This window comes from Monopterus albus, unplaced genomic scaffold (assembly GCF_001952655.1).
Source record: "Monopterus albus unplaced genomic scaffold, M_albus_1.0 scaffold37.1, whole genome shotgun sequence".
Lineage (NCBI taxonomy): Eukaryota > Metazoa > Chordata > Actinopteri > Synbranchiformes > Synbranchidae > Monopterus > Monopterus albus.
In genome coordinates, this window is record NW_018127917.1 from 1,969,185 (window position 1) to 1,980,663 (window position 11,479).

Sequence of the window (11,479 nt, forward strand, 5' to 3'; positions counted from 1 at the left end):
CGTCACTGCGGCAGTAGGAGCAGGACCACTGAATGCAGATGATTCTGTAATGAGGGATGAAGTGGTGGATTATGGGTCTTTATTAAGATGTTTCTGATCCTCATTAGGCTGAATCTCATATCAGGGCATTGATTCCCAACTCGCTCACTGGATTGGCTGTTTTCTGGAGGAAGAGGAGAGAGAAGAGAAAGTGAGAAAGAATGATAGATAGACTTTTGCTTTTAATGTGCTCTTCTTGTCCGTGTAAAAAAATCTATAGGTATCATGTTGTGAATTAAGTAATCATTTACACATGTATCTTTTGTACAGGTTGTTTTGTATGTTTGTATGTATAGTGCTTAAATTTTATTTTTAATTTTATTATATTTCAACACAGGACTCACAGAGGGAAACAAATGTAAACAGTAAATGTTCAAGGTGAGCGTGCTAACAGGCTACCATTTGCTAATTAGCACTAGAAACAAAGCACAGCTGAGCCTGAATGGAATGTCATTCAAATTCATCCTTTGGGGAACATGTGTGTACTACATTTCATGACAATTCAACTAATAGTTATCGAGAAATTTTAAAACCACAGTTGTGATTTTATTAGAGGAAAGGTTAGAGGATCACCAGAGGAATTAAGATTCATCCCCTGGGAACTAAGACGGTCATTATTCTTTATTTTGTGTCAACCCAATTAGTAAATGTGGAGATATTTAACAGAATAAGTGAAAATAATGACCTGCTGCTATATAAAAATAAGGGGATAGGATTCAACCTCTGGATATCTGTACCAAATTTAATGGCAATGCATTAAACAACTGTCAACTGTCAGTCTGGACCAACCAAAAAACTGATATTGTCATCCCTAGAATGATGCCACATTAGCTTTGTTAAAGCTTAATTCCAAAAACTTACATTTTACTTTAACTTTTTTTTTTTCAATTTGCAAAATGTTAGCATGTACATGAATGTATACTACGTATTTACAGTGAACCAGGTCCGGGTTGTGTGCTTACCTGTGTGACAGCTCTGTTTTTGTGTCCCAAAACCCACATGCTTTAACAACTGTAGGTCACATCTTGACATTGTTTATTCAGCATGACATACACTGTTTTGTCAGCAACAACATTTTTTGTTGCTTTTGCACCTGACACATAGTGAGTCATTTGTACAGGCACTGACTTTGGCATACTGTGCTGGATGAGGGCAGTTATTGTATGCACTTTGTTAACTTTTATGTTTTATGAAAACACCCAGTGACAGACCAGCATGTAAACTCGTTGTTATAATAATTGTCTGAAAGTTAAACATGAACTAAGAGAGTATTACATAATTATCAGCAAAGCGTGTAAATAAAAGAAACTGCTGCACAAATAAATGTGTATGTGATTATGAGACTGATTACATATTATACCAGTGATGTACGTATAATGACAATTCAACTCTTGCTTGAAACCTCTCCTGCTTCAGACAGAGAGCACCACTGGGTGGCGCTGTGGCCGCATGCTGTAGCCTACTCATCATGTAGCTCTCTTGTCCTGGTAACACAATATGTGTTGTCAAACGTTGCTAAGGAAGCTACTTTTTAAAAACCAGCCTCTCTGAGACCAAACAGCCGTATACGAGAGGTAACGACTCTTGGACGTAATCGCAGTTAAATAATTACATAAGATAGAAACTGTGAGCTTGACCTAGGTAATTATTATAACGTTACATCAGATGAACGTCGGCTTTGAACGTTAGCTCAGCGAGCCTGTACTGTGTTTCGCTAACATTTTATAGTTTTTCTAACTAACCTAGCGTTAGTTACTACAGGGTTATTAGCTGAGTTAACCTGGAGCCAGCTAATGTTAGTTCTATAAGCTTTATGAAAACGTGTCTTGAAGGCTGCATACTTGGCAGAAATCACGACGCTTATGTATACGATGAAATTTGATATTAGTCTATTCCAGGCAAATATTAATTAGCTCTCAGTGCTAGTACACATTTAGCGGTTAGTTAGTGGTTATAGAATTGCATATTTTAACGATTGCTGTTGACATCTGATTATGTTAATAGTATTTCCAGTTGCTAATGTTAAAAGGGGAGCTATTGGTTAGTCAGATGACCGCTAAACAATGCTGTGTTGCATAGTTAACGGGCTAAACTACCGGTAATTCATTTTAAGACCAGTGTTTCACCGAGACAACGTTACATCCAGATGGCAGTTTATTTAGTTTTTGCTAAAACTGTTTTAGAGGAGTGTTGGTTGATTCGACAGTATGGTCATTTTGGAGGCTGCGGTTTTGTGCTACTGTTGAACTGTACTGCCTTAAAGTATACAGAGAAGTATTTTCTGTTATTTAGCGTGGTACTATTTATATACAAACAGGGCTTATAAAATAATAGACACCTATCAGTATAACGCAGTCATATTCAACAGCACCACAAACTACATCTTCCAAAATGAGATGAATCAACAGCTCTCCAAAACAGTTTAAACATAAAGGGCATTAGTTCTAGCTAGGTGTACCCAATAAACTGCCAACTGAGGGCATTCTGCCCTATGTCTTCAGGTGTGTCACCTAGTGATGAAAAAGCTCCATCTGCCCAACCCCAGCTGGTCTCAGGTATGATGAGAGGATGACTGAGAATGGAGAGGACAGCAGCCTGCACTGGTCCCGTGAAGCTCCAGGTAAAGGAGAGTCAGCTGTCAATGCCAGCAGGTCATGCAAGGCCTCCTTAGTAGATGCCAAACCCTGCAAGGAATACAATGAGGCACTTAAACTCACTGCTGGAAACGCAGAGGGAGAGATCATTCCATACCAGCCTCGACCACCCTCACTACCAAGGTTGTTCAAGTCTAGCAAAAGTGGCTCAGTTGATGAGAGTGTGAGAACCAGGAGGCTGAGGAACAGCCAAGAGAGTCTGAGTGACTCGGCTGATATTGGCTCTTCCACAGACTCACTCAGAGAGGACCAAACAGTTCCAGCTGCTGGTGGGTATGTTCTTAGTGATGCTCCTGCCATCAGAAACCAGGACTCAAATGTGGGAGCTCTCTCTACTGATACTTCAGTATCCCCAGTCTTCCGGGACAGAGGGAACAGTCTCTCTGAGTGTGAAAGCAGGCCCCACAGTCAGCAGAGTGACCCCACAGACCACCAGGTGAGGCCCAACAAGGTACTTCTGTCTCCGGTGCAACCCATGGGGCCACTGCCTGCTCTGGAAAAGAATTTTATGTCAGCCAATTTAGGGGCAGCTAATAGGATTGACAGGGATTGTTTGGATAATGCTGAGCTGGCCAGCGGGGACAGACGCCACAGGATCCTGAGCGACAGCCAGCTCCTGGAGAACATGGGGTCGGATAGTGCTTCTGTCAACTCCTTGAGGTCCACCTACAGCGTGCTTAGCCCCATCAGACCCCAGGATGTGAGGAACAGGTACAGCAGGCATATGTAGATGATCTTCAGGTTGAATGTGAAGAGAAAGGTTTACTCTTTCTGGTGTCAGAGGGCTGTTTCAAGGGTACCAAAGCTTGTAATTTAAATATAGACCAGGAGAACATAAGATAGCCAGCTGCAGAACTGGATGTGCACATTTATTTTATCCATTCCAACAGTAATATAGTCTTGTACACTTGATTTACTCTATAAGTCTGAACTCCAGGCTTCGCCTACCTTTGTCAAAAGAAAATTGCTTAAATATGAGTTAGAACAGTATCTGGTATCCACTACAAGCCTTTTAGTATTGATTATGTCCTCTGCTTGTAGCTGATTAGCATGGCATATCTGCAGTTTGGAGTAACAATGGCAGAGTGTTAATTAGTCCTGAAACTGGGACTCTAGACATTTACACTGGGAACAGTGCGGTGGCACTATGGAGGGGGATTACCACGGGATCAAAGGAGGTGATTGTTTTTGACAGGAGAAGGGACAAAAAATGAGACTTGGCTTGATAAACAGTTAGTGTCCATTGGGGAAAAAGCCAGTTTTTACTTTTAATTTGTTAATGTAACATCAGTTGTCAGTTATCATTTAGTGTCTATCAGATGGCCTATATGTAAATGAAGCAGCCTTAATGAACTATTACTGCAAGCCAAGTTGGCAGCCAATAGATGTCATTTTCCTTTCCATTACGTATGTGTTCCAGGAGCTTTCTGGAGGGCAGCGTGCTGGGAAGGGGTGCCTTGCTTGGGGCTGAGGAGTTGGACCGCCACTTCCCCAACAGGAGAGTGGGCATTTACGTTGTCACATGGAACATGCAGGGAGAAAATGTAAGAGGAAACTATGACTCATAAACTGAAAATTGTTTAAAGTTTTATTACCTCGAGCACAATTTCAGGCACCAACTGAACTGTAACCATGGCTCTGTGATTTGCAGGGGATGCCAGCCAACTTGGATGATCTCCTCCTTCCAATGGACTCTGAATTTGCACAAGACTTTTATATTATTGGGGTTCAGGAAGGCTGTCCTGACAGGTCGGATATGACTTTTACCATGGTCACTGAATAAAATTGAATTATTATGATTGATTGCTGTAAAGTTAAGTACTGTATACTGTGTATGTGTCCTTGTGTGTGTAGGAGGGAGTGGGAGACTCGCCTTCAGGAGACTCTGGGACCTTACTACCTTGTGCTGTATGCAGCATCACATGGTGTTTTGTATCTCACTGTATTTGTCAGAAGAGACCTCATCTGGTACTGCTCAGGTCAGTCACATAAAGTAGACATCAGTTTGGGAGGGAATAAGCTCTTCAAACTGAAACATTGTCAATTAATTGATTAAGCACAGAAATATTCTGCAGCTATTTTGATAACTGACTGTTAGTCTTTTTTTAAAACAAAAATGCCATAGCTTTCCAAGTTCGTTCTTCTTGACCATGAGGATGTGCTGATTTTCTTGCCCTTGTCTTAATTATGTTAAAACCAGATGCTACATTATCTTTATTATCATTATCAGCCAAAGAAGTATTTCTTTGATGGTGACTTATTTCTTCTCTGCACATGCACATGGTTTTGTGTTTGAATCTCACTGATTCCACAGTTTTGGCTCTACACTAACCAGAATATTTGTTCTGTTGACCCACACAGAGGTGGAGCACGCCACAGTCACAACCAGGATCATCTCTCAGATCAAGACCAAAGGAGCTGTGGGAGTCGCCTTTATGTTTTTTGGCACTTCATTCCTCTTCATCACATCTCATTTTACCTGTGAGTCATATGAATTTTCCCAGATCTGGGAGGCTGCAGACTGAAGCAGAGGGTTACCATAGTAAGAGGTTATTATCAAGGCCTGTATCAAGCTTCTAAGAATCACACTGAAAAGACTTTCTGTGTGGAGTTTGCACATTCTCTCTGTGCCTGTGTGGCACAGCTGTGCCACTGTAGCGACTCCTGGCGAGGAGCAGCCAAAGGAGGGGGGATAAAAAATGTATAGGTAGGTAGATGAAGAATTTAGTACTGTACTGACAAGTGCAGACAATGAAGATGCTTATTGGACAATGATAGCAAATAAAATCAATGCCAGATTTATACTGGATGTTTGCCTACACCCCTGATAAATGCCAGAACAAAGAAAAAAAAGTGATGTGATATTTTTGCTGCTTCAGCATACTGCCATTTATTGTTATTGTAAATATTAAACTGTCTATATAATCTGAGAGACATTTACTCGTAATTACACTCACCATAACTGCTTTTACATTGTGCCCTTAATATTGTATGTTTGCATTTAAACTTTGCAGTATTATAAGCCCAGCAGTTCCATGTGTTTGTAATGGCATTATACTCTTATTATTCTAGCTGGAGACGCCAAAGTTTATGAGAGAATACTGGATTACAACAAGATCATCGAGGCGCTAGGTCTCCCAAGAGGCCTCCCAGACACCAACCCTTACCGCTCCACATCCTGTGAGACTCTTTAGATTGCCTTGTGTGAAAGAAATTTACAATCTGTAATGTTATTCTTACACTTACTTCAGATTAAAGACTTTATGTTGATATTAATGGCCACCAATTTTTAAAAATCAAAGGTTATCATTTTGAATTGTAGCTGATGTCACCACAAGATTTGACCAGGTTTTCTGGTTTGGAGATTTTAACTTCCGGCTTAGTGAAGAACGTGCTAACGTGGAGGCCATCATGAGCCACACATCAGGAGGTGACATGGGCCTTCTGCTGGAGCACGACCAGCTTTCCAAAGAAATGAAGGACGGTATGCTTACACTCAGGAGGCCAAATCTCAATGAAAGCTTTTAGAAAGGTTTTTATAGAAGGCTGTGTTTGATTGGTTCTCATCCTGAGTGTGATTCTTTTTCCTCCCAGGTTCAGTCTTCAAAGGTTTTCAAGAGGCACCAATACACTTCCTCCCCACGTACAAATTTGACATCAACTGCGATATCTACGACACGACATCTAAACAGAGAACGCCTTCATACACAGTAAGATGAAAAAGAAAGTCAAGCTTCACATGTGTAAAGATAATCACATGCTCTGTCAACAAAGCCACCAAAAGGCACTTTGTATCACCTGTATACACTTTTCAGCTGCTCTAATCGGAGTCTAAACTGGCCAGTTTCAGTTAGAACCTTGTAGCTCATAGCAATTTGTGTTCACAGGACAGGATCCTGTTCAGGAACAGACAAGCTGATGACATTAAAGTCGTGAAGTACACCAGCTGCTCCAGCATCAAGACCTCAGACCACCGGCCTGTCATCGGAGTCTTCCGGGTCAAACTCAGGCCAGGCAGAGATAAGTAAGTCCTGTGGCTGAAAACATACCTTAAACTAGTGGCATCATGGGAAGGATGCTTTCAGCAATGTATTGGTTTCTGTCAAAAAGTAGGGTTGGGCAGCACAGTATGTTGACATTTATTTGTTAATATAATACTATTCTTGAACATTTTATATTTTGTATTGTTGTGAAAATTAATAAAACAAATTGCAAAGTTAGATTCATCCAGAACTTTTGAAAATGGAATGTGATCTTGAAATGACCTTTGAGTTTGACTTATCAGTACCATCCAGTTTTTTTAGACAAACTAATCTAATTTAATAATTTACAATAGCATGTAGAGTACTGTTATCAGGTCTGTTGTCGCTGCTGCTGTCCCAATTCACAAAGTTGCATTTGCAGTTTATTCCGCAGTTTGTTTTCTTCATGAAACTGATTAGTCTTCACTGCTGAAGCATCTCACTGCACTAGTTTTTATAGCATCATCCTGTGATGATGTACAGTTAAAAATGCATTAGGTTGTAATTTCATTGAGCAGGGCCATTTTAATCCTATAAAGCAAGAAATGATCTAGTATTTTGTTGAGCCCAGGCAAAGAAAGACCTTCGAGTCAAAAGTATTTATAATGAACATTTTTTTAAAAACTCACATGAATATTTTTTGGTCATTTTCAGATGCTTGGACAGTAAAAATCTGCCCCTTTAACCTGTACTCATTATCTGTGAAGAATTTTCTGATGGGAGTATCTGGTGTACTATATTTCCCTGTGTTTTTCAGTATCCCTCTGTGTGCGGGACAGTTTGACCGAGGCTTGTTTCTTGAAGGCATCAGGAGGAGGATCACCAGAGAGCTGAAGAGGGAGGCCACAAAGAACCAAAGTAACAGCACTATCTGTGCTATTTCTTAAAAGTGGACTCTCCAGACCAAACTAGGCTGGAAAAAAAAAAATGTTTGAAGCCTGAAATGTGGCAAAAGGTCGCAAAGTTCAAGGGGGCCGAATACTTTCGCAAGGCACTGTACTTCAGATTAAAGACTTTGTGTTGATATTAATGGCCACCAATTTTTAAAAATCAAAGGTTATCATTTTGAATTGTAGCTGATGTCACCACAAGATTTGACCAGGTTTTCTGGTTTGGAGATTTTAACTTCCGGCTTAGTGAAGAACGTGCTAACGTGGAGGCCATCATGAGCCACACATCAGGAGGTGACATGGGCCTTCTGCTGGAGCACGACCAGCTTTCCAAAGAAATGAAGGACGGTATGCTTACACTCAGGAGGCCAAATCTCAATGAAAGCTTTTAGAAAGGTTTTTATAGAAGGCTGTGTTTGATTGGTTCTCATCCTGAGTGTGATTCTTTTTCCTCCCAGGTTCAGTCTTCAAAGGTTTTCAAGAGGCACCAATACACTTCCTCCCCACGTACAAATTTGACATCAACTGCGATATCTACGACACGACATCTAAACAGAGAACGCCTTCATACACAGTAAGATGAAAAAGAAAGTCAAGCTTCACATGTGTAAAGATAATCACATGCTCTGTCAACAAAGCCACCAAAAGGCACTTTGTATCACCTGTATACACTTTTCAGCTGCTCTAATCGGAGTCTAAACTGGCCAGTTTCAGTTAGAACCTTGTAGCTCATAGCAATTTGTGTTCACAGGACAGGATCCTGTTCAGGAACAGACAAGCTGATGACATTAAAGTCGTGAAGTACACCAGCTGCTCCAGCATCAAGACCTCAGACCACCGGCCTGTCATCGGAGTCTTCCGGGTCAAACTCAGGCCAGGCAGAGATAAGTAAGTCCTGTGGCTGAAAACATACCTTAAACTAGTGGCATCATGGGAAGGATGCTTTCAGCAATGTATTGGTTTCTGTCAAAAAGTAGGGTTGGGCAGCACAGTATGTTGACATTTATTTGTTAATATAATACTATTCTTGAACATTTTATATTTTGTATTGTTGTGAAAATTAATAAAACAAATTGCAAAGTTAGATTCATCCAGAACTTTTGAAAATGGAATGTGATCTTGAAATGACCTTTGAGTTTGACTTATCAGTACCATCCAGTTTTTTTAGACAAACTAATCTAATTTAATAATTTACAATAGCATGTAGAGTACTGTTATCAGGTCTGTTGTCGCTGCTGCTGTCCCAATTCACAAAGTTGCATTTGCAGTTTATTCCGCAGTTTGTTTTCTTCATGAAACTGATTAGTCTTCACTGCTGAAGCATCTCACTGCACTAGTTTTTATAGCATCATCCTGTGATGATGTACAGTTAAAAATGCATTAGGTTGTAATTTCATTGAGCAGGGCCATTTTAATCCTATAAAGCAAGAAATGATCTAGTATTTTGTTGAGCCCAGGCAAAGAAAGACCTTCGAGTCAAAAGTATTTATAATGAACATTTTTTTAAAAACTCACATGAATATTTTTTGGTCATTTTCAGATGCTTGGACAGTAAAAATCTGCCCCTTTAACCTGTACTCATTATCTGTGAAGAATTTTCTGATGGGAGTATCTGGTGTACTATATTTCCCTGTGTTTTTCAGTATCCCTCTGTGTGCGGGACAGTTTGACCGAGGCTTGTTTCTTGAAGGCATCAGGAGGAGGATCACCAGAGAGCTGAAGAGGGAGGCCACAAAGAACCAAAGTAACAGCACTATCTGTGCTATTTCTTAAAAGTGGACTCTCCAGACCAAACTAGGCTGGACAGGATCAAACTGCCAGAAAGAGGCAGGTGGAAAAGGACCAAAAGGAAGCCAGTTATCTTAACTACACAGAACCCAGTGCAGTAACTGAGCAGAAAGCACCCTCTGTTGGGAAATATGTGCATGTCCTGCTGGTTAAGGAGAGTGGCTGGCTGTACTTAAGGGCAGGGACCTTGAGATCAGACAGACTTGGCCTTTATTTATTCAGCCTCCTCTACTCAAACATGACCGGAGGTGCCGTTGTGGCTTACTCATCAGTCACATGCTGCAGTGTGAACTGATTAAACTGTAAAGACTCTGTGTAGCTGCATCTAATTTCCTAATTATTTTGTAGGTGTTTAAAAAGTGTCAAGAGCAACAATGCCAAGTTTTTCTGAATGCTACATCAGTGTTCAAATGCCTTGTGAATTTGCCATCAATTAGCATACCAAACATGATTACAGTAAACATCTAGGAGCAGTTTTTTTTAAATGCAAGTTAAGCATCAGCTGTTGGTTGATTTTAACTTGAACTGTGTTCTAAGATGAACAGCAGGACTGAAGAAGGGAGTTGTTACTATTACATTATTTCTGTCATTAAGTCAAATTTCCATTTCGTTAATGAGTGCTACAGTCATGATTGTTGTTACACACTACTGTTGAATTTCAGGGAGATCAGATGTTTCTAACAGCTTATATTAAACTTTTCTGAAGAAACTCACTTCCTGTAAAATAGATGGAGCATTTTGTTTTGTTCATGCCTGTCACTACTCTGTTCCTAGGCCAGGTGATCCTTTGCAACAGACTAACTTATTGCCTTACGTCTCTAACACCATACATACTGTAAACTGTCCATACTGTATGTACCACATTAATGAACTTGCATTCCCAGCATGAAGAACAAATGCTCCAAAAAAGTGCCTGTAGGTCTTGTTTTCATTTCCTCAGGACCTTTTTATATGATGTAACATCCAGTAATAAATGTTTTAAACCATACATTTTTTCAGATAAATGTTGTTCATGGAAGTAATTCCATGTATTTGTGAAATGATGTGCAGCTGTTTCCAAGAGTTCACATGTAATGCCTAGTTTGTCAAGCATTTCTGAAGAGTTGTACACAACAGCAGCAGAGCCAAATATTGCAGCATTAAGAAGCATGTTCATGTGCCCAGGCTGGACCCAGTTTTTTAACACTCAATCCTATAGTACAGATACTCAAAACAAGATTTATTTTATCAGTAGTGTCGATCCACCCATCCCTATCTAACTTTGCACATGAAAACAAATAATTTAACAATGTCAGAGTATTCATTTATCTCCTTACATATTGGGGTAACCTGCATGAGCATAACCACAAAAAATAGGTTTCACTTTACTTCTCTTTACAGTGCATCCGAGTCAAATGTGACAAACAATGATTTCAGTCTCGAGGACAACCTGCCTACACTTGTAAAGATGGTCACACTGGTCCAAACATTTGCAGCAATTTCTTAATTATTTATCAGTTAAATACTGCGGTGTATTGTCCCCCCTGTGGTTGTGAAGGAGGATCATGAAGGGCTGTTGTATAAATACTAAGATTATAGTTGGAGTTGAACTAAACTGAATTTTAGAGCTAAAGTCTGCAAAGTGAGGAAAATAATGAAGAATGTTAGTCACCCCTTTCATTTGCCTATATGCTGAATTACTTACAAAATACCAACATAAAACGTCTTGGTACTGGAGTTTTTAAACTGGACATTAACACTTTAATTTCAGCTTTGGGGTGAACTGTCCCTTTAAAACCAAACTCCTGCAAACTATCAGTAAAGGATGACGTATGATCACCTGACCACAATCAGTTAATACAGATACTCCAACTGAATGTAGACTAATGTTGAGTAAAATGCAACTTTTCTCTGAGGCGCAGTTGAGAGTCCAGGTGTGGGACCCCTCCCAGAGGCAGGTCTGTAGAGGGAGGGAAACCTAGAGTAATCTTCCAGTCCAATTTATTTACAGTGATGTTTGCCAGTTCACAGTAGCAGAATGGCAGTGGGGGTCTATCGGCAGAGGCGATACATGCAAGGGAGGCGTCCGTTCTTTCTGGGCAGGGCG

General features: G+C 40.2%; 3 protein-coding genes across 5 annotated transcripts in view; 2 read left to right on the forward strand and 1 right to left on the reverse strand.

Annotated features, from left to right (window-relative positions):
* The first annotated feature begins 1,470 nt into the window (after positions 1-1,470).
* LOC109959114 (72 kDa inositol polyphosphate 5-phosphatase) lies at positions 1,471-11,218 on the forward strand. Of its 3 annotated transcripts, none has more exons than XM_020598237.1 (12): positions 1,471-1,613; positions 2,541-3,404; positions 4,114-4,237; positions 4,345-4,442; positions 4,548-4,672; positions 5,055-5,174; positions 5,766-5,873; positions 6,016-6,177; positions 6,288-6,403; positions 6,581-6,717; positions 7,473-7,627; positions 9,404-11,218. In XM_020598237.1, the coding sequence occupies exons 2-11, from the start codon at positions 2,608-2,610 to the stop codon at positions 7,600-7,602; spliced, it is 1,917 nt and encodes a 638-aa protein (XP_020453893.1). In that variant the 5' UTR covers positions 1,471-1,613; positions 2,541-2,607; the 3' UTR covers positions 7,603-7,627; positions 9,404-11,218. The 3 variants fall into 3 exon arrangements, with proteins under 3 accessions (XP_020453893.1, XP_020453894.1, XP_020453895.1); XM_020598238.1 differs by having other exon boundaries at positions 1,598-1,680; XM_020598239.1 differs by lacking the exon at positions 1,471-1,613 and adding an exon at positions 1,741-1,834.
* LOC109959115 (72 kDa inositol polyphosphate 5-phosphatase-like) lies at positions 7,766-10,381 on the forward strand. The gene is made up of 4 exons (XM_020598240.1): positions 7,766-7,953; positions 8,064-8,179; positions 8,357-8,493; positions 9,249-10,381. The coding sequence occupies exons 1-4, from the start codon at positions 7,881-7,883 to the stop codon at positions 9,376-9,378; spliced, it is 456 nt and encodes a 151-aa protein (XP_020453896.1). The 5' UTR covers positions 7,766-7,880; the 3' UTR covers positions 9,379-10,381.
* pmpca (peptidase, mitochondrial processing subunit alpha) overlaps positions 10,580-11,479 on the reverse strand; it is a 5,875-nt gene continuing 4,975 nt past the window's right edge. Inside the window, exon 14 of the mRNA XM_020598266.1 lies at positions 10,580-10,585. Coding sequence (XP_020453922.1) covers positions 10,580-10,585 — 6 coding nt within the window. The remainder of the gene's footprint in view (positions 10,586-11,479) is intronic.

Coding starts and splice junctions, on each gene's coding strand:
- LOC109959114 (XM_020598237.1), top strand. CDS start 2,608: ATGACTGAGAATGGAGAGGACAGCAGCCTGCACTGGTCCCGTGAAGCT. Junction 4,443..4,547: donor CAGGAAGGCTGTCCTGACAG/GTCGGATATGAC, acceptor TTGTGTGTGTAG/GAGGGAGTGGGAGACTCGCC. Junction 4,673..5,054: donor CCTCATCTGGTACTGCTCAG/GTCAGTCACATA, acceptor TGACCCACACAG/AGGTGGAGCACGCCACAGTC.
- LOC109959115 (XM_020598240.1), top strand. CDS start 7,881: ATGAGCCACACATCAGGAGGTGACATGGGCCTTCTGCTGGAGCACGAC. Junction 7,954..8,063: donor TTCCAAAGAAATGAAGGACG/GTATGCTTACAC, acceptor TTTTCCTCCCAG/GTTCAGTCTTCAAAGGTTTT. Junction 8,494..9,248: donor CTCAGGCCAGGCAGAGATAA/GTAAGTCCTGTG, acceptor TGTGTTTTTCAG/TATCCCTCTGTGTGCGGGAC.